The following is a 25,097-nucleotide window of genomic DNA, read 5'->3' as shown; positions in this document are numbered from 1 at the left end:
GGTTCATACGTGGGTTTACGTAATGATATACCATATCATTGCGCATATTATATAAATTCATAATGATGTATATACAACCGTGTATATAGTTTGCATTTTACAAATGCGTAATGATATAAATTCAAAACTCCAAATATTTCTGTGTTTATTTTATAAGGCACCAAAACTGTCACCTATGGGACGCCTGTATTCCCACTGTTGCATAATACATTATTCTAAATAATCATAACTCTTCTTGTATTTAACTTTCTTATCTATATTCTGGTAACATTACCAAAAAATATGTACATATAGCCTGTCTTTAATGAGTATATATGCATATATATTTTAAGATAACCTATTATTCCTATAATTCATTCAATTCTTAACAATCTTTTAAATACATATTATATACCATAATGTAGACGCCTGTATATGTATGTATATACCGATTTATATTCTTATATAAACTAATGTATATACATGTACATAACATAAAATAGTGCCTATTCATAATACCTCTCTATATCACGTCCACACAAACATATGTTTTTGGTTTCGCCTTCTTATAATAATTAACATTAAGTTGCAGACAGAAGTGCGACTATGATAAAAAGGGCCTCAAGCCGGTGACTACTGAAAAAATAAAGACCAGAAGTGGGTCAACCATGGAGTAAGTACTCGTATAAATTTGATACATATTTAACAAATTTGGGACAGTCGCAATTCTGTCTAATTACCATTTTGGTAATTTGTAACAGGTCTCGCTCGCCTGTAAGAATATGTAATGACCAACCCATCAAGAAAAACATTACAATGTCTGATGGGTATGAAATAAATGCATATAATACACCAACTGCCAGTTATAACATTTCGAACCGCTCTCAGCTTGTTGGTTGACCTCGGATTTCATAAAATGCTGGGAGCGGCTCGTGATACTGGACTAAGTTCAACGTTTTCAAATTCTGCGAAATGTCTTAATATTTGTGGCAATTATAAAAAAAATCTGAATAATCAATATTTGTATGAGTTCATAAACTTGGAACAGATATACATATGGAAAAAAGAAACTTTAGTGCAATACAGCACTTGTTCCTATAACCTATTAATACCTCATGCTTATATCATGGAGCTCCATGCATATATGTAATATTCAAAGATGATAATATAATTATAATCATATAAATATTGGAAACAAAGTTAGAAACAGCATTCTTAATGGGACAAGTGTGCGGTTGTAGAAGGCAGGCTTCAAGCCTAACAATGTAAAATAATTGAGTCCAGAAAGGGGGTCACCAGAAAGAATCAAGAGCTCCTGTTTAAAATTTAGTTTTGAGTTACAAATTTCAGGTCAGTCGCACTCTTGTCTATGAAATAGTGTCATAATTGTATAATGTGCCCAAAGGGCTGTAAAATTATTGAACAACATGCTCTTGCATAGCAAAGTGGCGATATGAAATCACTATTATATATAGTACCATATATATGGCAGAGAAAACATATAGAATAGTATTGCATCGATAGTGAAGGCGGATCGAGCCTCTCCAAGCTTATTTGGTGACCCCGGCTGTTTAAGATTGGAGGCTATTGGAGAGATCCGATGCGTCATACACGTATAAAAAAAAAAATCGGGTAGGATGAGCAGTTGACAGGTGCCAGTAGAGGATGGAGATCGCTATATGCTCGGTGTGGGATGGCCCCCGAGTTGGTGATAGGTCTGCCAGTGATTTCCCGTCTTACTGATAGAGAAATGAGTGCCTCCTGCTTATAAAAGAAGCAGATGTAAACACAGTCGTCTTAATACACAATCATTATCTGTTTATCACCACAGTTATATTATAATATGGTGGGAGGAAAAAGGAGAGAAAAGGATAAAGTGTAAAGGGGAAGGGTGGGGGTGAAAGGGTGAAAAAGAGGGGAAAGTTCGTAAGAAAGAGAGAAGGCGTTGGGAATAATGGACAGAAAACACTTATACGTTATCATGACCGAATTTTTACATTTAAGGTTTTCAAAATGATAAAATGTTCTTCATTTTATTCATTTTTTCTTCAGAACAAAGCATAGAAAATAGCAAAACAAAACAACACCTTAACTATTTACATATATATTCCATATGAACATATAATTTTGTGTGACATTTACGTAACCTATATACATGTATATAGATATATAAAGAGAAAATATAAATATTTCTTACCTTGTGATATGTTAAGGAGTCAGCTCCTTGTTATCTGTTAGATAATAGTGACATAATTAACAAATATAATATTTAGCATGTATGATGATTTAACGTTGGCGAACGTGCCATCGGTGCAATGGTATTCAATATAATCGTTATTGTATAAAGGAGAAAATTGTATATAAGGGAATATAATACAAGGGAGAAAGGAGTAGCATATATGTCATATCCAGAATGGCTGGCCGGCTCCTTGTTATCTAGTTAAGCGTAGTAGTTATTGTATATAGGAGAAAATTGTAAATGTGGGAAAATAATACAAAAGCTTCACTCACGTCCGCATCCCGCCTACTCAACCCCGCCGCATCTCCTGCTTTCTCTCACTCCTTAGGACGGACAGTCAACTGTCCGAAACGTTGAGTCCTTTCCTAAACTCTTCTATTTTCCTTGGTTCACAGTCCTTTTCAGGATTACACTCACTCCAGAAAGAATACTCTTACTCAATTTCTCACCTCTCATCCGACCTTTCTTTCTATCTTTCTCCTGTCATTCCAACAGTTCTTCTAAGGACTATGCATGGCGAACCGCAAACCGAGTGTATCTTATGTTGATTTGTGTTATGTCTTTAGTTCTCCACTGGTCAGACATGAAGGCAAATTTAAATAGACATCTTAACTTCACATTCAAATTTTCAGTGGTGCCAGGCCAGGCAATTTTGATAGCTCATCAAGTTTTATGGTTGACATCATGCCACGTGTGCTCAAAAAGCCCGCGCCATAGGGCAAATTGAAGCTGAGATGCTTCAAAAAGATGACAACGCAAGACCACATAGAGCATGACTTGTGTGCAACTTTCTTGAGAGAGAGAGAGAGAGAGAGAGAGAGAGAGAGAGGGCATCACTAGAATTGACTGGCCTGTGCGCAGTCCCGACCTCAACCCCATAGAACATCTTTGGGATCAACTTGGCCGAGCTGTGGGGAAGAGGGTCACAAATGCAACGACATCGGCAGGACTCCCTGATTAGATACTACTTGACGAGTGGAACGTCATTCCTCAGCAGCGAATCACGAAGCTAATCAACAGCATGAAGACATGGTGCCAGGCGGTGATGCAAGCACTTGGGTCTTCCACCAGATACTGCAATGAGCCCCGATCATGTTCATTGACAATTATAAAGACAAAGTAAACATAAAGTAAAGACAAAATAACGACAAAGTGAAGACAAAATAAAGATGAAACTCCAATACAAGGCAAGTGCCAAATTGTGTCTCGCCCATTCGCGTACAAGGAATTAATATTTTTTATAATTCCCAGGAGTTAATTGACCTGCTTATGACCTTCGACCTTGTGGTGACCTTCAACACTCAAAGGGACATTTACCATCCAAGTTTGGTCACAAACGGACAAAGGGATCAAAAGTAATGAGCCATAATCGAAACGCGCCATATAAACTTAACATTGGGCCCTAAAATTTGTTGACCCCTTTCTGTGACCTTTGACTTTGTGATGACCTTTAACTCCCCAAGGGACATCTACCGTCAAAGTTTGGTCACAAACGGACATAGGGGTCAAAAGTTATGAGCCACACACAATCAAAATGCGTCCTAAAAACATAACATTGGGCCCTAAAAGTTTGTTGACCCCTGTCTGTGACCATTGACCTTGTGACGACCTTCACCTCCCCAAGGGACATCTTCCATCCAAGTTTGGTCACAAACGGACAAAGGGATCAAAAGTTATGCACCATAAACGAAATGCGCCCTAAAAACTTAACATAGGGCCCTAAAAGTTCGTTGATCCCTGTCTGTGACCTTTGACCTTGTGGTTACCTTCAACTCCCAAGAGACATCTACCACACCCAAGTTTGATTGCCATTGTAGCAACATGTGCTGAGTTGCGTGTTATAAGAGAGTCTTGCAAGTAAACTTTAACGTATGACCTCAAATGACCTTTGACCTTATTCATGTGACCTCCAACGGCACCATAACATGAAGGTACCCCCAGTGCATCCACCACCCAAGTTTGATTGCCATTGTAGCAATAATTATGTGTCGAGTTACTTGTGATAAGAAAGTCTTGCAAGTAAACTTTAATGTATGACCTCAAATGACCTTTGACTTCATCCCGTGACCTCCAACGGCACCATAACATGAAGGTACCCCCAGTGCATCTATGACCCAAGCTAGGTTGTAATCCAAGCAACTTATGTCAAGTTATTTGTCAAAAGAGAATCTTGCAGGTAAACTTTAACATAGAAAACCGAGTCTTGCACATATTCTTTAATATATGACCTCAAATGACTTTTGACATCATCACATGACCTCCGACAACACCATAACATGAAGATACCCCTAGTGCTTCTATCACCCAAGTGTGGCTGCCATTGCTGTAGAATAGCATTGTCTCTCTATCTTGTGCTCGGTACGAGTTGTGAACGTCAGTATGTACACACAATACCTGTAAATAAACAAGTTGGTGTTCCAGTACATCGCCTCTGAAGTTGTGATGCATTCATGTTCAATATAATATAAGTATTGATTGGAATGAATGCTGGTGGGACTAGGATGGAACCACTGGTTCTGCAGTAGAAGACAACTCGTCCAGCAGCCTTTGCGAGCATTCTCGAGCGGGCTTTGCTGCACCGTGGGATAACTGAGTATCTGGACGGACGTCAGAGAACGAAGTTCAGTACTTTGGAAGGGACAAGTACATTGTACATTCGACGTACTTCCAGAACGGACGTCGGAGAACGAAGTTCAGTACTTTGGAAAGGACAAGCACGTCCGACGTACTTCCAGAACTGACGTCGGAGAACGAAGTACAGTACTTTGGAAATGAAAAGTACAAACGACGTACTTCCAGGGCGAACGTCGGAGGACGACGTACTCTAGAAACGACGTCGGGAGTGAGAGTGAAAATTCACTTGTCAGTGTGTTGGGTGAATTAGATGTGAAAGTGAGAATGTGCCTTTGAGTCAGATGGTGTGAAGTGCAAGGTGTAGACGGTTGACGTGCAAGTGGTGGGAAACTTAAGGTTTTATCCTCTTCATCATAGAGTGGTCGTATATTTCGATCAAACGGACGGTCGGCTCGGTCTGCATAAGTACCAAAGCCCCGTTGTTCGCTACAATACTATTAAGAAACCACACCACTCAACATCATAATGGTTGAATACGGAGACAAAGAAATCTGAAGAATAATAATAAAGAGTCTAACTCAGTAAGTGTAGTAAGGCTATTTGATTTCATTTTTTAGGAAGAAAAAACAACAACACTCCGTCACGACATCTGTTCGCTGTGTTAGTAAGGCTGTGCCAAGTTTCTGTTCATGTTTCTGGTTTTTTTTAATGTACATGTACATGTAGTATAATTTTGCGGTTTTGCGTCGGTGTAAGCCGCGTGAGTTCAACTCTGACGCCATTTATGCAATGCATTTAAACATACTGGCGAGAAAAAAAATAGATAGCAAGTCAAATGTTCAAACTTCAATTTTTTGGTAATACATGGACATCCAACGGATACACTATACGTCAATGAAGGCAAAGGGATATCGAAAAGAAATGGAAAGGCGTCTTTTTTATTGGCAATTTATTGTTGCTGCTGTTGCTTTTTTTTTCTATGCCTGGTTTGCTTAATGGTGTCTCGTATCTTTAAAAGTATTTCACCCCTATAATTGCGTAGTCAAGAGCAGGAGGTGACCAGAAGTAACTATAGTGTCATGAACCTCTCGTTTGCGTGCGAACACAAAAATTAGAAGAGTGCACTTCACAAAAATCGAACCAAATTCAGTATAGCACGCGAACACCACTTCAGACACGCGTCAGAACTAAAAATACGACATTGACCCCACAAAAGTATGTAAGTTAATATCATGGAGAACCTCTTGTTCAAATCGAAAATTCAAAATTTGTGATAAGATTGCCTGACAAAGCGTCAGAGGGTAAACATCCTACTACACCGTAGTGTGTCCAGTGATATCAGATTACCCCGCAACAATCCGCAAATCCCAGGGGCCGATGCCAGTTTTCTTTTTCGTTTGTAATTTGTGTTTTTGGATAGAAAATACATGACTTAGCCCCTTGCAAGAGTGGCAGTAATAAACCATTTTTTTCTCCAAACCTTTAACCAATGCTTTTCACAACTCGCTAGACTTTCCTTTCATATCATACGACGTCATCAATAATTGTGCACGCCTACTATTTTTTTTTTCATCTGGGAGACGATCTTATCTGTCAAGTCCATCTGAATCGATAAAAATCATTATAAAAGTATGGGTCCTCTGATGCTTTCGCCACACCCGCTATAACAGAACGAATCTTTCGTGTTACTGCATTCACGAGAATCACTATGAAGGGCTCGGTTGCTGTCTTCGCTCTAATTGTCGCCGCCGTGCTGGCCGGACCAAAGGGAGCAAACGCCTGCTGCCCCGAAGGCTTTACAGAGTTCGAGGACTACTGCTACAGGTAATGGGGAAAGGAGGATGTAGAATATCATAAAGGTTGACAATCAGAATGCTATATGATATAAACTTGTCTGTCTTCATCAATTTTTATTTTGGTTTGTGTTTTCTTGTTGGTTGTTAATCTCTTCCCTGTTGTCATGTTGTAAATGTATATATTTTCATCTTCTTTGTGGTATGTTTTTGCTTGTTGTTTGTTGATGTCTTTTTTGTTGTCATGTTGTACATGTATATATATATATATATATATATATATATATATATTTATTTATATACATTTCCATTTTTTTGAAGCACCATGATGTCGTATTTTATCTGTAAGGACTTGTGAAAGAAATGGAAAAAAAATAAAAATAAAAATAAATCAAATACAAATCAAATAGGTGTCTAAATGGATAACTCTGGTTTCTTAACTTATCTTCCCGTACATATATTCATATTATATATTTTTTATTACTTTTTCCATAATTTTCTTTTATTATGAATTATGCAAAGACTGTCCTCAATTATTGGAAAGGACGTCATTTTGAATTTACAGATCTAGACAGCAAACTACATGTTCCCAGTTCAGTAATGAATGCGTCCCAAGTAGTTGTATTTGAACGTGCAATGGAGTTTAAAATTTAATGAAATTTCTTTCACAGACGGTTAGAAATAATAGCAAATCTACCCTTCTTTCGGTGGTCAACGGAAATTTGAATTTTACAACAACAAAAAAAAAGAAAAAAGAAAAAATATTGGATCGTTGTTTTCGAAGTACTATATATATATATATATATATATATATACATATATATATATATATATATATATATGTATATGGCAATTCATTCACTGACCAATGTCAGGTCAATTTTCCGACGGGGATATCTGAGAGTTATGTATTTGAAATACCGAAAAAAATATTACCTGGGGATGTAACAAAACTAGAATAATAAAGTATTGATATTATTGTTAAGAATCTAGATCATCATTTTTCTAATGATACTTCAATTCATTTGATCTAACACACAAGAAATTTGTAGGCGGTTAATGACATTTATGGATAATGGTAGAAATTAAACAAACTTAAAAACCATAAATTCTATTATTCGTTTGTTGTTTTTATAACAATGATCCCCTACTTTCACACAAATAATAACATTTCGTCGGAATTAACTTTAAATCAGTTTACCTCACCTTAGGTTGTAGTATATAGCAAAGACAAAAACAACATTATCAATCTGGGTGCCCAAAATTACTAACTGGAATCTTTCTTACTTTTTATCAATAGTTCAGACTCATTGCATACTCATTAAATACTTTTTCTGGTAGTGCCTAATCACTTTAGAAAAAGGCTTACATACTGGAAGTCTCTCTTAAAAATAAAAAAGTAAGATAAGAGTTTACATGTGGAGTATAGATACGAAAAACATATAAAATTAACAAAACTAATATAAGTAACTGGTTACTAATATTTGTGTGTGTATAACTGTGATGAAAACTGACGTCTTTGTCACTCTTGCGTGAAAAACAAAATGATAGATAAGAACGGCTGCAGCGTGATATCCATGTCGATTTTTGATACCTTCTGGTATATGTAAGTTTAAAAAAATCGATAGCCCGTTGAAACCACATAACCTCACCCTCCCCACCCCACCAAAAACAAAAACAAAAACAAAAACAAAGACACGCATAAAAAAGTTCGATTTCCCTCTTTAAATAATATCTGACTTGAATATGTTTTGGCTGCAAAGGAATATTAAAATCTTAATTTTGGAATAAAAAGTTTGAGTAGGGCAGCTGTACCTCGAGAGGCTTCCAAGTATCAAAAATCCGGCTAGATTAATGTGCCTTGCATAACTTCGAACTTCTAGCTATTGGTGACAGACTCTGACAAATTGAAATCATTTATGACGTCAGTGTTTATGATTGTCTGGTTCTTTCATGCTGGTGTTATTTTGATAACGGTAAAACTTATGAAATACAAATTGTATCTCTAAAGGCATGTCGCAGAGAGGCTCTCATGGCAAGCGGCCGAGGAACGGTGTAACACTTTCACCGTGTCTCACGGAGGGAACTGTGTGGATATCGGTCATCTCGCATCGATTCACTCGGATGCCGAGCAGGAGTTTGTCTTCAACCATTACAGGGCTGCTACCCAACAGGAGGTAAAAGAAATACAGCTGTACAGATCTCTAAAAACGTGTTCTCGTCCGTGAAATCAATTAGATATCATTTGAGAGCAAGGCTGGAGGAATTAATATTTGCTCATTTTTGTTTTGTTCTGATCAGTTGTAGAATCTATGGTTGTTTTGGATATTTCACATATTTTGTATGTTAATTTCATGTGTTCTTTTCTTCCTTACTACATTGTTCTGATATTGTGCTATTTTGTGTATGTAAGTGTATCTCATTGTTGGAAGTGAAATAAATGAAATGAATGAAATTCAGTGTGGGGGGGGGGGAACAAGGCGCATGTCGAAAAAGATGATAGCACTAAGTGAAATCTTTGTCATGATTTTGTTTATCTATGTAAATCTAAAACATATAAGACATTTTTTTACATTCATATTTGTACATAGAAAACATTATATCATATGAATTATAATATAACTTGTCTTTTTCAGTATTTTCAATTCCTATTAAGTCTTGTTAGGACATGTAAAAAAGTCTGTTTCGTTGAGAAGGGATAAGATAGATGTCGACAGAATATAGCAGGAACGTACATTACAAGCAGGAATAATTTGCAGAGAGGGGTATTCCCTCCTATTACATGCCACTGCCATCTATAGAGACTTTTGCAACGTATGCAGTTCTGCATGAGAACCGTATTCGTGTTTTTTTTTAATGTACAAAGAAAAAAAAACTGAGCAGTCTTACCCCCCCCAAAAATTAAAAAGAATGTACTTTTTAAATTTTGGGAATTTCTACATTAAATAATTCATGTAGAATGAGACATTGCAATTCTTGTGAGTAACGACTTGTAAAGTTGATGACTTCACGAAAAATGCAATTATTTACGCAAAATGATCCCGCTGTCGATAAAAAAAGTATTGAACATCTCCGGAATAAAAAAAAAATGAGGAGGGGGGGGGGAGAGAAAGGTAACTCATACATTCTCGTTGAGATACAAATACTCAGTAAAAAAGAAAGTAAACACTTTATATTTTTCAAAAAAACTTCTTATAGAAGATTTTCATGAAAACCAATGTATTCTATACCGTAATAAAGGTATTGGCTATCAATCTAGTAAGTCAATATAACCGGAAACTTTACGCATGACTGAGCACATTGTTTTTATCCTCCAATGCACAAAAGTAAAAATTGCCAAAATTATCACGTTGTCTTTAATTTGGAAATGCCCATCAAGGGAATAATAATAGCATGAATGAGATGAGACATCAATGAGATATGAATGAAATAGCAAAAATACGTTTCCGTTCTTTCTATATCTCTATAACCTGAAAGAAAATTAAAGTGGGAATGTAAAGGGGAAAATTTAGAACTTTTCGTCAACTCAGAATTCAAGTGACATAGGGAGTAAGGACACAAAGATGATTAAATAAACAGAATATTTGTATTTCATTCTTTTAATTTAGTAATTTAAGAATTAATGAAACAAGTTCAAGAACAAAATACCATATTTGCGGTTCGAGGAGACTCCCTCATTTGTCACTTTACGTTCGTTAATTCAATGTTGTTCTAATTTTGTGCGAAGGATGGTGTTGGACGGGACGTTAACTTTTTTTTAAGGGGATTATTCTTTTTTATGACATTAAATGCGATAAAAAAGTGTAGAGGCTCCTTTGTGAACGCAACTGAGTGCCGAAACTTCGTATCTTTGCAAAATGTTCTTCCCTGGCAAAGCAACACAACAATGACACAAAATGAATAAAATAATTTTCAATAGAAATGACAATTACAACAATTACACTGCAACAAAATGTTCTTTCATGAAAATATTTACACAATTTTTTTGTGATTCCAACATAGACACAAAGACACGAGGAAGAAGAAAAATATAAAAGAAAATAATTTTCAGGGACAAAACAATGGCGTGTAAAAAAAAAACAACTCAGGAAGTGGGATTTTTTTTTTGGAAAAAAAATACTCGTCAATAACCACCTCACCTACTCAGGGGCTGATCAAGGAATTCCGTAAAGGGGGGAGGGGGCTTTAAGAAATAAAGGGGGAAGGGGCGCACGCGCTCCCATCCATTTTTCCTTTTATTGCTTTTGTTTTGACAAAAAAAAAGTGAGCGCCCGGTAACCCCCCCCCCCCCATCCGCCACTGCTACTCATAATAAAACCGTAATCAGGTAATTATTGAAGAGTACAGCATGGCTAGTGTTGTATTTACTGCAGGGCAATGCTATGCTGTGGCTGGGACTGAGTGACGTCGCCAGCGAGGGCAACATGGTGTGGACTGATGGTACGCCCCTTGACTTCATTGCATGGAGAGCCAACCAGCCCGACAACTGGGGCGGCGTCGAGGACTGCGTCCACATGCAGCTCGAGAGCAACGATCCGAGATGGAACGACTTGCCCTGCGATTCTGCTCTCGTTAACCACTTCATGTGCAAGTTGCCCACGGAGTAGGCCACTTAAAGAGTTATGGATCCAAACACATGTGCATTGATTACACGTTCACACGTTATGTTGTCATGCCGTCTTGGCACCTATGTTGGGCTCTATTTCAAGATTGGGTAACTGAAAAATTTTCTTTCTTGAAATTACATTTTGTCTGACGGTCAAACGCATAGACTTATTTTGGAAGACCAGGGGTATAGTAATGAAAAAGTTCAATTAACTTACCTGAGGTATAGGTTGGCGTTTATGTTACACATACGAATATCATTTCCTCGTGTTTAATTTCACCATGTTTCTCTGCGCTTTTTTTAGGGGTTTTTGTTTCTTAAGTGTGCTGGGATAGAACTAAAATAGACTGATATCCAAATCAAAAGGATCTACGCAAATCGTAGTGATCTACGTTTCAGAGTAATTACAGAAGAGCATGCAATATTCATTGAAAAAAATCGAGCAATAGGTTGACAGGCATCACAGAAAAGGAAAGCATCAAGTATATAGATAAACTTGAAGAAAAATGACAAATGTTTTTAGAATACCAATCTCGTTCATGCTGAACTGTCATTATAAAAATTTCAGTGTATCAATAAAGCACATTAACTTCTCATAACTCAACAAAGCGTGTATATACTTGTATGTATTCTTGATAATTATGCATTGTTAAGACGCTGATGATAACTATTGAGCTCTGATGTAGATTTAGTCATTGATCATGCTGATAGAAAATTCAGTCATTTCTCTATCAGTCAATGCATAATTCTTGTAAAGATAATGTGTGTATGTAAAAAGGATCGTCGAATGAACGATGGCGGAAGATGCAAAAAGAATGGTTCAGACAATAAGATCATCACATCTCTTCTTTTACATTTAGCTCTTCCTCGTTCGATCATCAGGAGATTCAAGGTGCAATTTGCTACAATCGATATCTATGGTAGATATGTTTATGGCACACACTCACACACACATACACACATACACATTTAAAGAAAGCGTAAATGATAATATAATTATTGTAATAACTGCTCCGCGTATTGGCAGTGTCCAACTAGAAATAACAATAATAATGTCACAATTGAGGAATGCATTATTACTTCCTATCAGCGACGAAGAAGCACGAATATCACTGTGAAAATTCATTAGCACTTTCATATTGCTATTTGATAATATAGATTATATATAATTACATATACATGCATATACAAACTTACTTTGCAGGTAGCTATACAAATTAATTTAAGCTTCGTTTTCTCGACTCAAAAAGGTTCGCACATACATCATACACACACACACACGCACACACACACACACACACACACACACACACACACACATTTACAAAATTGTCCCCATCACCACGTCCTAGCCATGTACATATGTATGCCTGGGTGTGTGTGTGTGTGTGTGTGTGTGTGTGTACGTGAGTGTCTGTCTACTCTTTTTTTACGTGTGAAGAACGTTCTCCCGAGGTGACAAAACCGTATACTGCTGTGTATCAAGTTTCTTTCGTACTTCCTCATTAACCCTTCTGTTTCCAATCCAATCTGTTCGCTGCTCAGCTAGAGGATGTCCGCGAAATGCTGCAGATAACCGAGCTGTACGAGGCAGCTGGTCTATTTTTCAGGCCTCTTTTCATGGCCCTCCCAACCACTCTTAATTCAGACGCTGCATATCAAAGTGTAAACAAGTTGACCTTGTAATTACTTGATGAGCGCTACCATCAAGAAAAATCTAAAGACAATTGACATTGAACAACAGGATAATATGACACCATAACCATCGCCCACGAAACTGTACAGAGCCTGGCTTGCAAGTACCTCTTGTTCTAATCTAAATTAGTTTGGAAAGTCAATCGGATATTGCTTGTGGAGATCTTGTGTTACATGGTAAAGTGTACAGGTCAAGAGGTTTTAGACAACCCAGCAACTTTGGCCAGGATCGTCTTTGAGCACTTAAAAGCCTGCAATCTGATTGCTTGGAGAGCCTACAGCCTTCAACATGACCCCCTGTCACAAATATAAGGGCAGAGTTACTATGAAAGAAATAACCACATTAACATAATGCCTACACAGCAATGATGATGACGATGATGATAATGATGATAATAATAATGATGATATAGTACAATAATGATAATGAGAATAATCATAGTAATAATGATGATATAGTACAATAATGATAATGAGAATAATCATAGTAATAATGATGATAATAATGATAATAATGATAACCAATAATAACAAATTGAGAGAATAATCATGTGATATATTTAACTACAACATCCCCGAATTCTGCCCGTGTGACATATACATTATCTGACCGGTAAGGCGCTATGTATTAAAAAAGCTATTAATAACACGCATGCAAAGAGTGCTCGCTATGCCCATCGATATACTTACAATTGGCATGATATTTGTATGGACTTGGAACCAATACGATGAAAGGTATAATTTGCCCTATGATGGTTAGCTTTTTCATTTTGTGCACAAGTCTTGCAATTACCACTGTAAAGTATCTGGCGTCTTTCTGACCCTTCGTCGTCCAACAGCAAAAGAAAGCAAGGTTTGCTGTCCTTCGTACTGGATAGAATTCGAGGGTTGCTGCAACAATTTTTTTTTTCTTCGTAGAGAAGTAGAATAATGAACAGCCATTTAAAAAAAAATAAATAAAAATCGGTGACGTATTGAATTAGCGTGCATAAAAGAAAATAATGATGTAAGTTACACACGCACACTATTATAATCCCTATTAATTAATTTAACACTTACTGATCACTAGAACCGTGAATGGCATTGAAGTTGCATGACATGCTTTGATTACATTGGGTTTACAACCCTGTGCTTACTTTTTTTTTTTTGCAAACACCATGTACAGTGAGAAAGCCTTCAGTATCATTGGCAATGGTTATGTTAAATAAGACGAAATATTTCGTAACGAAATGACTAATAATTCGTAACGAAGTAGGCCATGCGACACTTGGCGCCCCATACAAACCTACGGTCTTTGTCCATGGTTTATACCATGGACAAGATTGTACTTCCTTCGTGAATTCGGGCCCTAGGGTCTCACCATGACGGAAGTACCTCAAGAAATGTAGATGGTATTCATATAAAAGGCTGAACATTGGGGGCAGCATAACGAAAACAAGGATAGGTCATTGCCTAGCAAGATCTGGCTTGCAATCAATGTACAAAACATGAACGAAATCCGTCACAAAATGTGGAAAGTCGATTGCTGACAGGGAACCCCTGGGAAATCATGAATAAACGGAACAAGAGATGGCGCTATGAAACTACCAAAAGTTGCATGCAACTGCTATCCCCAAACTTTCCCGAATTTGAATAGATTTGGTCAAAAAATACGGCGGCAGCGGAATATTATTTCAATTCAATTCCATTCAATTCAATTCAATTCAATTCAATTCAATTTCTATTCCATTTTTTTCGACAAAAAACACCCCCCCCCCAAAAAAAAACATAAACAAAAACAAAAACAAAACACACATAATAGACTGGTCTGGGGCAAATAACCCCTAGGCAATTACCCCGGACCTTTCCCTGACCCTTCTCCTAACCCTTATCCTAAATCTAACCCAAACTCTAACCTAAGACCTTACCCTAATCTTTACTCTAACCTTATCGCTAACCAGAATTTAGCAGGGGGTAAGTGCCTGGGCGGGGGTTATTGCCCTGATACGATATTATAATTCTTCTTGTGTGATGGTTGTGACCAAGTGCCCGCAATGGCCAGAGAAATACAAATTCATTTCCACTTGCGTGATAGCAACGGGCGAAAGATTGCACACAAAATATCGTCCTTAAAACCTGTGCAGTCCGTGAAAAATTTGAAATGAATGCAAACGTTCAAACGTTGTCGGGCTTCGTTGGAAGATTGCGTGCTGGTTGCAACGTTTGAGGTGGAAAATTGGGTTTCAGTTTGTCTGGTTGTTTTTAATCCGAAAATGAAATGATACTCGTTGTGCTGAATGTTCGTTATTCCGAAAGTTCTTTAAAACCTAACGTTCTAATTCAGTAATCAAAACAAGGTTCGTGACGCCGAAAATTAATAAACTTTATTTAGTGAAAGAATGCGGTGTTGTTAAAGGTAGAATTTCATACAAATCACAGATGAGGGATCCTTAGTGAAGATGCAGCGCACTCGATGGTATTAAAATGGTGTATAATGCACGAAGCGCGGCCTAGTGCATGTTGCACAACACTGTGAATACCCGAAAATGAGCTGCATCTCCACTAACGTCCCGAGCTTAAACCTGTGCATTATTTCTATTATAAAATGGTTTTATGAACTATTTTGAACTTACCGTATTTCATGGGTAAATACAAGTCAGCTGGTCACTCCTGATACACATACTTATTGACGGGAAGGAATAAAATGGTGTTATACACGAAAAAAAAAAGTATTTTCACCTTCTCCTCCTCGTATAAGCCACAAACTAAGAAATACGGCTCAAATTTGAACACCCAAATTGTCCCTATAAATACAACCACCCTAATGGGTACAACTATGCACCTTAGTAAGCAATTGGCACCGTTATAGGTGCAACACGCTCAATTTTGAACCTGCAGGGGTGCAAATTTCCAACCTCAGTTTTGTACTAATGAAGGGTGCCAACATGCACCATAAACATGAATACATTGTAAATTAAACATTTGGACCACGGGTACCAAGGTTTTATTCGTAAGATCAAACTTACACTCTAATGGATATGTCCGCATCTTTGCAGGTACGAATATGAATATCAAGAGATTTAATTCTCTACTTGCATAATAAAAGGTACAAATGTGCACCCCAGGGTGCTGGTATAGGGACAAAATAATAGGGTGCAAATTTAAACCTTTATTTTCTAGTGTGCACCCTTTCCCCTCATCTTTCATCATCAGGATGATCAAGCCATAGATGAGGTAGATACAATTATCGAACCTTCAGAATAACGAACCTTACTTCATTTTTTGATTAACGAACGTTTATTCGGAAATTCGGAGTATAAGCCATATTCTTTCTTTCTCATTCGGATAACGATCCTGCGGAATAACGAACCTTGTTTTATTTTCGAATGAACGAACCTTTATAATAACAAAACCCTATTTCATCTTCGGATTAACGAATCTTCGGAATAACTTATATAATCTTATTTATTGTTTGCATCGAGATTTCTCCTCCGACGTTCATCTCCCCATCTTACAACATTTCGGACTTTTTTTTTTGCTAATAAACGTTTACACAAACGCACAGACATGTGCGGACACGGATATGATATATTACCACATGCAGTACTTTGATAAACACGCAGATGCTTATATTCGAGGAGAAATAACTGACAGACACAAAGTCGATTCGGCTGAATATATTTGACATTTTGTCTGAAATGAAAATTACAATATCAGCAGAAAATTCCAATCTGATGATCAGTGCTCGACGAGTTTCTAAGGCTTGTTTGTCTATTCGTTCGTTTATATGATTAGGGTTGGTAGAGTTTCGGTTGAGATGGTGCTTCAAGTTTCCAATGTTTTTGTTAATACTTTTTAAGATAATGAGAAAAGTCCTATGAAATATGAAAGAGCCTATAATTCTAAAAGGAATTCAAAGTTTATTAGATAGAAAATGTTTTTATTTGTTACTTTTTTAATGGCTGAGATATCCAAAACATAGTGGTCGTAATAATAGGTGGGACCCACCTTTTATTATGTAGGGTCATTTTGCTTTACTTTGTATTGGAATATCTCAGTTCAAAACCGACTTTCATCAAATAAACTTTGACCATGCTCTTGAACATTTTAATTAAATGGGTTCTGAGTATCTCGCAAAAAGTCGAAAGCTGATTCGTCATTTCAACCAATACTATACCATCTCTTTAAAGTTAGGGTCATATCTGATATGACTTATCATAGTTAAGAGTTTTGTGTTGTTCGTTGTGTGTGTGGGAGTATGCTTGAAAGTTTGCGCTAATACTATTTGCGTTTTGCCTAAAAAGGTTGAGGTAGGGCTCAACATCAGCGGTAACTCGATGGCCCGGGGGCTACTTGAAATTCATTTTGGTGGCCAGAAAGATCACCTAAAATTCAAAATAAAATTTTATAATTTATTTCATTTCGGGCTACTACATTTCCATTTTCTTTGTTTCTTTTTTTTTTTTTGGGGGGGGGGGGGGTTACCAACATTTTTTTTCAAATTTAAAGATTTTAGTGACCAGAAAGGGCCATCAGAGAAAAATATTCTGGGTTCAAGCCCGGCTTAGATACGTGAGATTTGCTGGAGTGAAGGTGTTAATACTTAGTTACTTCCGAAGGCGTAGCCAGGATTTCATCTTAGGGGGGGGGGGCGGTTAGTCTGCGAGGGAGCGAAGCGACCAAGCCTGAGCGAGCGGAGCGAGTGAGGGGGGAGGGTGTGGGAGGGGGGTGTCCCCCCTCCCACGGTAAGAACTTTTTGCATTTTGATGTTGTAAATGGTGCAATTTGATGCATGTTTTTTCAATTCAATTTTCAATTTCAATTTCAATTCAAATTTTATTTCATTTTTCGAAAAAAACATAAACATTTCACTTTCATTGGTAACAGAGAATAAGGTTACATAATCAAAACAAAGTAAAATTGAAAAGAGAACATAATTGTGGAACCTTGAAGTAACAAATAATGTTGTAATGAAAATTGACTGAAGTGATATAGACGATATAACATTACACAAAATATCGAAAAATGGAGGGACCCACTAAAAAGGCAATGCTTGTAGAATGTGGGCCCCTCAGGTACAGAATGTCAGTAGAAAACGAACAGATGCAAAAAGGGGAAAAAAGATCGGGAATAAAGTCAGATTAAAAAAAAGGTCTGGAAGCCCAATAAGAAGACAGAGTAACGGACAGACACACATACACAGGCGAATGAACATTAAACGAGACTGAGACGACAAAACTTATGAAAGGGGACTTCAATGCAAGACAGAACGAGACAAGGTTGACATATAGGAAGACAATACAGCGGACAGAAAGGAAAAACTGATCCAGCGATCCTCGACAGAACTATGTCGAAAAAATATTGGGATGCGAGGAAGGGATACATAAATATGGAAAAATAGAGAGAAATAGATGCGGAGGTACTACAAGTAGAATTGAATCTACTCAGTAAGAGTCTCAGGACAACAAGGACGAGAGAATATGTGAGAGTATATTATTGGTAATCATAATTCTTCGGAAAAAATTAAAATGAGCCAACAGGCTGATTCACTTCTGTAGGAACATAACATTGCAATAGAAACAACTTTAATCTCCTTTTAAATGAAAATATAGAAGGTGAATTTCTTATGTCATTATTCAGAAAATTCCAATATGTTGGGCCAGTATAAATAAGTGTGTTCTTAGCAAGAATCGTTCGTAAGAGAGGTAAGTGAAATTCATTGGAACGTCGAGTGGGATAGTCATGGAATGATTGATTTCTTTGAAACATAGAATCGAAAATGGAGGGGAGTGAGTTGTTGCTGTACGTATACATAAATTGCCCCAAATTAAATAAATACAAATCTTTAATTTTTAGCAGCTTATTTGCGGCAAATAATATATTTGAGTGGGAGGGTATGAAAGGATAACTGATGACACGGAGAGCTTTCTTTTGTAGAAGGAACACTCTATCCAGTAGGTTCTGGTGAGTGTTGCCCCAAACTAAAACACCATAATTAAGATATGGCAATATCAGTGACGAATATAACATAAGTAATGATTTTTGTGGGATATACAATTTCATTCTATTTATAACACCTATATTACGTGAGATTATGTTGGATATATAATCAATATGTAACTTCCAGGAAAGTTTGTCGTCAACAATAATTCCAAGGAATTTAAAATGTGAAACTTGTTCTAAATGAAAATCATTCAAAACTATAGCTGTACTCAAAATGTCAACAGTATTACTAAAAATCATATATTTCGTTTTTTGGGTATTCAATGATAATTTATTGGCTCTTACCCAATTATTCACTTTTTGTAATTCATTATTGACTTTTTGAACAAGAAAATTGACATCATTGTGGGCAAAAAATACACTGGTATCGTCAGCAAAATGGATAAAGGATAGTACATCGGATGCCTGGCAAAAATCATTGATATAAATAATAAATAATAGTGGCCCTAATAAACTTCCTTGTGGAACGCCAAAATTCACTTCTCTTATTACTGAAAAATTGTCTTTAATTGTAACAAATTGTCTTCTATTTCCTAAATAACTCTTGAACCACTCCAAGGCCTTCCCACGTATTCCGTAATGTGATAACTTGTGGAGTAGAATATCATGATCAACTGTGTCGAAGGCCTTGGAGAAGTCCAAGAAAATAGTAATTAAATGAGAGTGATTATCAATTGCATGAGCCACTTGATCAACAAAGTATAAAAGAGCATGAGTGGTATTATGCTTCTCTCGAAAACCAAATTGAGAATTAGTCAAAATATTATGCAACTTTAAAAAATTAATAGTTCTCTTATAAATGAGTTTCTCTAAAACTTTGGACAACGATGATAACAATGAAATTGGACGATAATTACTGACTTCATATTTGTCACCCTTCTTAAATAATGGAATTACTTTGGCCAGTTTCATCTTATCAGGAAACACACCATTAGAAATTGATAAATTGAAAATATGAACAAGTGGATCAGCAACTGAAGATATAACACCTTTAAGAATACAATTATCTATGTCATCATAACCAGAACTCCTCTTGTTCTTAAAGGAAGATACAATATCCATAATCTCATGCCTATTGGTTGGAGTAAAATAAACAGAATTGGGATTGCACTGATCTAGGTATTCAGTAAAGTGATGCTCTGACGCAGGGATATTTTGGGCGTAATTTTCACCTATCTTTGAAAAATAAGAATTGAACACATTTGCAATGTGAACAGGGTCACTGATGATTTCATCATTCAACTTAATATTATCAATAGCTGAATGTTTACTCGAAACATTCATAGCTTGCTTTAAAACATTCCAAGTGTTTTTCATATCAAACTTATATCTTTGCAGTTGCTTAAAATAATATTTTTTCTTTTCGGAACGTAAAATCATAGTTAGGGTATTTTTATATAAAGTGTATTTATGTTTTGATCGCTCAGTTTTTTCCAATTTGTATCTATAATATAATCGATTTTTCCTGTTAATCGACCGAAGAATTGATTTTGAAATCCACGTTATATCGACGTGAAACAGTCCCACTTGTTTAAGGTAGCAGTTTATTTTGATGTAGATTATTATTGAACAATTTGCCTTTAAAATGCTATAAGTTAAATACACTTCTTGTATTAACTCTTTTCACTGAATATCATGAACGCGACTGAACCCGAGAGAGCGGAGCGAGTGAAGGGGGAGGGGAGGGTGTGGGAGGGGGGTGTGCCCCTCCCACGGTGAGAACTTTTTGCATTTTGATGTTGCAAATGGTGCAATTTGATGCATGTTTTTGCGCGTTTTAACGAGTTGAAACAGTCCCACTTGTTTAAAGTTGCAGTATATTTTGATGTAGATTATCATTGAATAATTTGCCTATAATATGGTATGATTTAAATACACTTCTTGTATTACTTCTTTTCACTGAATATCATGAACGCGACTGAACCCGAGCGAGCGGAGCGAGCGAGGGGGGAGGGGAGGGTGTGGGAGGGGGTGTCCCCCTCCCACGGTAAGAACTTTTTGCATTGTGATGTTGCAAATGGTGCAATTAGATGCATGTTTTTAGGCGTTTTATCGACGTGAAACAGTCCCACTTGTTTAAGGTTGCAGTATATTTTGATGTAGACTATAATTGAACAATTTGCCTATATAATGGTATAATTTGAATACACTTCTTGTATCAATTCTTTTCACTGAATATCATGAACGCGACTGAACCCGAGCGAGCAGAGCGAGCGAGGGGGGAGGGGAGGGGGTGTCCCCCCCCTCCCACGGTGAGAACTTTTTGCATTTCGATGTTGCAAATGGTGCAATTTGATGCATGTTTTTGCGCGTTTTATCGACGTGAAACAGTCCCACTTGTTTAAGGTTGCAGTATATTTTGATGTAGATTATCATTGAACAATTTGCCTATAAAATGCTATCATTTAAATACGCTTCTTGTATTACTTCTTTTCACTGAATATCATGAACGCGACTGAACCCGAGAGAGCGGAGAGAGCGAGGGGGGAGGGGAGGGTGTGGGAGGGGGGGGGGGTGTACCCCCTCCCACGGTGAGAACTTTTTGCATTTTGATGTTGCAAATGGTGCAATTTGATACATCTTTTTTGCGTGTTTTAACGTGATGAAACAGTCCCACTTGTTTAAAGTTGCAGTATAATTTAGTGTATATTATTATTGAACAATTTGCCTATAAAATGGTATCATTTAAATAATCTTTTTGTATTAATTCTTACACTGAATATCATGAACACCGTCTGTTCAGCAGTCAAACAGAAAAAGCATGCACACGAGGGTGTAGAACTCATAGGGCCGGCATATCCCCTCCCACACGAAGGTGATTTTGCGTTTTCAAACCTGAAATTCAGCGATCTGTTGCACATTTTTGGTGCAATACTTTTTCATCGAAGTGATAAAATCACGGAATTTAGCTCTTATTCCGAATGTGCACCATCTGTGTGTATGTATAAAGTCTAGTGAGGTATATAGAGGAAGGGGGATTCCTCCTCCCGCTCGCGGAGCTTTTGCGTTTTTAGAATTGAAATAAAGCGATCTGGGTATATAGCCACAGTCTATACTTCTTATACATGTACATGGTGGAAGGGGGGAGGGGCGGGGGAGCAGGGAGAAGGCGTGGGCGAGTGTTATCCCCACCCTTCCCTTCCGATCGAGCTTTTGCCTTTTTAAGGTTGAAATTGAGATATCTCATCTACGCATTTTTGATGGAATCAACATTTGGGAAATCACACACACACACACACACAAAACTGATTAGGGGGGGGGGCTGAGGGAGGAAAAAGTCGATTAAAAGGGGAAATTTCCCTTATACATGAGGGAACCTTGAGTTTTCGGAATATATTTGATAAGTCTTGTGCACTCAGAATTATTCATAATTTTTTGTAAATCTAAAAAGTGTACTAAGCTAGGGAAAGAGGCACAGAGGGGGAAGGTTTGGGAGGGGGTATCCCCCTCCTAAGCACGAGAGATTTTGCATATTTTGAATTGAAATTCAACGATCTGGTGCACACTTTGAGTGAAATATTCAAAAAATATCTTATTTGATGAAAGGTTGCAAAGGAGACCCGCTTCATGTGCATGCATATACAGTATACACGCATTTTTTTTTTCCGCCTCCCAAATCCCCGGTCCAAATCTTAGGGGGGGGGGGGGGGGGGGCGATCGCCCCCATCGCCCCCCCCCCCCCCCCCTGGCTACGCCAGTGGTTACTTCGTTCTTGTCTTTTTTTTTTCTTATGTGTCCAAAAAAGTTATTTAGCTTGTAAATTATCAATCAATATACACGTCATCAAAATGGATGTTTGTAATCAGCTACAGTGTACTCTCGTTTTAACAAACATGATTATACCGAAATCATGAAGTAAAACTTCAGGTCCTAAAATCATCATCTACATTATCTGTTTACATAATCTATTGGACTACACCGAAATTTCGTTATAATGATGAAAAACTGCAGTCCTGCAGTCTGCATAATAGTAATTAATGATAGAACATCAATCGGCTATAAACATGGTGAATTGTAAAGAAGTTGTAACCTCCAGGCTGTAGATTGTCATGCATTTTTGAAAAGGAAACCAACGAATCCTAGTATCCGATATATCATAACTACACATATCCTATATAATTACACAATTTATACCTTATGATCTTAGAAAAAATACATTGGATGAATACTATACTCTGTAGTATATTCAGCTATAATGATGCCCAATTTCTTTGGGGTGAATGCATGGTACATGCATTTACATACATGATTATTTCAATTTCTCTGAGGCATTTATTGGCCATCGTCTAATGCATTTTGCCATAGCTCCTTTTGAGCACAATATCAACATGTCCACTAATTTAATGTACATCGTAGGATCACAAATATAATTTCTGTTTAACTTTGAATATGACTCTATTAATAAATTTTCTTTAATTCGTGGACATGTATTGACTTTTAGTAGGGTATGCTTTGTTGTGCTACAAAATATATACGTAGAGTAAGCATGCTAGGCCTATGTAAAAAGCATGAAGGTGTAGAAGGTAATTACAGCGCATCAGGCGTCGGCTTCACTTCTTAATGACTTTTACCATTCTTTGCTTTGTGGTATTTTTTCCTGCTGAAAAGTATTTGATTCCGTAGTGAAAAACGGATGGTTCTGATTGTCAGCTCGTTGGCATTTTAAAGCATCTCTTATGGCGGTCCGGAACCTTGGGTACTGGGATGCATATATGAAAGGATTGGCGCAAGAGTTGACACAAATCAACACAGACAGAGCGCTGTGAAGAGGACTGTGCAGGTACGAGTACAGCTTTCCTTGCAGGACATATATCCCTGCAGTCACGTGATGGGGAGCAAAGGTCAGGATGTACGTCAAGACAATGAGGAAGGTCAACCTGGTGATACGATTTCGAGCCCGTATGTGAGTGGACGATACCCCAGTAGCCTGAGAAAGTCCCTTGCGAACGCGGTGTGATTGACGATGGAGTGACCACGCCGTAGCTGCTTGCGTTACGATCATGATGGTAACAGGTGTGCCAAACCTGATCATAAGCAGGTAGAACACGACCGTTTTACTGGACTCGGGTCCATGCAGAAGCTTGCAGGTGTTGTCGACCACTTTCATTTCAACAGGATAGAGGCAGGATATAAAAGACAGGACACACACCGTCCATAAGTAAGTGTAGATTTTGCGTGTAGTGACATAGGACCTGAAATGTAGTGGACTCACTACAGCAATCGTGCGTTCGATGGCTATTCCCACAAGAGTGTAAATGGACACGTGGACTGGGACCCACACAAAGTAACGCGGGTATGCAAACTTACAGTAGAGCGAACCAAGCGGCGTCCGCGGCACTCTTACAGCAAGAGGTAAGGGCATGATGGAAATGGATGTCAGTAGATCAGAAACTGCCAGTGCTCCGATTAAGATGTCGGTCGAGTGTTTTATGGTTCCTACCTGCATCCTGAGTGCGAGTATAACAAGCAGGTTTCCCAGTACCCCAACACAGGCACAGCTCATCTCAAGGGCATTCACCCACGTCCACCCAAAGACCCATGTCCACTGCAATGGGTCGAGCTTTGGTGTATCACCAGATTGATTTGCCTCTTCAGTTTCTGCAGAGGAGCTCCATGACAGATTGCTTCTGACAATTCCTGAAGTTCCTGCACCTTCAACGTCTACGGCTGGACCATTCGAGGTAGTGGTTTCACCAGAAAATGCATCAATAGGCGGTAATAGGTCTCCTTGGACAATGACACAAATGGCTACAACCAAAGACCACATGATTGCCGAAGACTAGGTCGTCTATCTTAATATATTTTCCTGAAAGAAAAAAATTCCGTGAGAGAGAGATCGAGATCATGAATAACTTTTTTTTTAAATTTCTGAAGAAGCCGTATTTCTTGAAATTTGTAGAATTCATACTTATTATTTCGAATTTCGCTGTTACACTAGGATATCTTTTTGCGATATAGGAACTACTTAAGACAAAAATCCGGATTGATAGATCACAAGTGGCAGTGTAATGAACTTCTGTAACTAGTAACCCTACTCATAAGTCATGTATTGTGAAAGATATATGTATGCTTTACGTAAATAAGAAGGACAAATGAATAACGCCCTGTTAATTTCGCGAAACAATGTACGCCTACAACTTTAGATAAACGGATCGTTATAAACATTCACACACCAAACATGACAGAAAATAGCAAAGTGCAATGGGAAATAAGAATGGAAGGCAGGTAC

At 37.5% G+C, this 25,097-nt stretch overlaps 2 protein-coding genes across 2 annotated transcripts; one reads left to right on the top strand and one right to left on the bottom strand.

Annotated features, from left to right (window-relative positions):
* Positions 1-6,485: 6,485 nt before the first annotated feature.
* On the top strand, positions 6,486-11,799 carry LOC139728476 (echinoidin-like). Its single transcript, XM_071639415.1, has 3 exons — positions 6,486-6,616; positions 8,597-8,762; positions 10,959-11,799. The coding sequence occupies exons 1-3, from the start codon at positions 6,501-6,503 to the stop codon at positions 11,190-11,192; spliced, it is 516 nt and encodes a 171-aa protein (XP_071495516.1). The 5' UTR covers positions 6,486-6,500; the 3' UTR covers positions 11,193-11,799.
* An 11,636-nt stretch (positions 11,800-23,435) lies between these two features.
* Positions 23,436-24,635, bottom strand: LOC139728508 (allatostatin-A receptor-like). The gene has a single exon (XM_071639445.1). The coding sequence runs from the start codon at positions 24,633-24,635 to the stop codon at positions 23,436-23,438; it is 1,200 nt and encodes a 399-aa protein (XP_071495546.1).
* Positions 24,636-25,097: the final 462 nt, after the last annotated feature.

This window comes from Diadema antillarum, unplaced genomic scaffold, assembly GCF_040938485.1.
Source record: "Diadema antillarum isolate AM-2024a unplaced genomic scaffold, OU_Dant_1.0 seq00000182_RagTag, whole genome shotgun sequence".
Lineage (NCBI taxonomy): Eukaryota > Metazoa > Echinodermata > Echinoidea > Diadematoida > Diadematidae > Diadema > Diadema antillarum.
The sequence above is the reverse complement of the archived record's forward strand: the minus strand, read 5'-3'. Positions and strand labels throughout refer to the sequence as shown.

Coding starts and splice junctions, on each gene's coding strand:
- LOC139728508 (XM_071639445.1), bottom strand. CDS start 24,635: ATGTGGTCTTTGGTTGTAGCCATTTGTGTCATTGTCCAAGGAGACCTA.
- LOC139728476 (XM_071639415.1), top strand. CDS start 6,501: ATGAAGGGCTCGGTTGCTGTCTTCGCTCTAATTGTCGCCGCCGTGCTG. Junction 6,617..8,596: donor TTCGAGGACTACTGCTACAG/GTAATGGGGAAA, acceptor GTATCTCTAAAG/GCATGTCGCAGAGAGGCTCT. Junction 8,763..10,958: donor GGGCTGCTACCCAACAGGAG/GTAAAAGAAATA, acceptor TATTTACTGCAG/GGCAATGCTATGCTGTGGCT.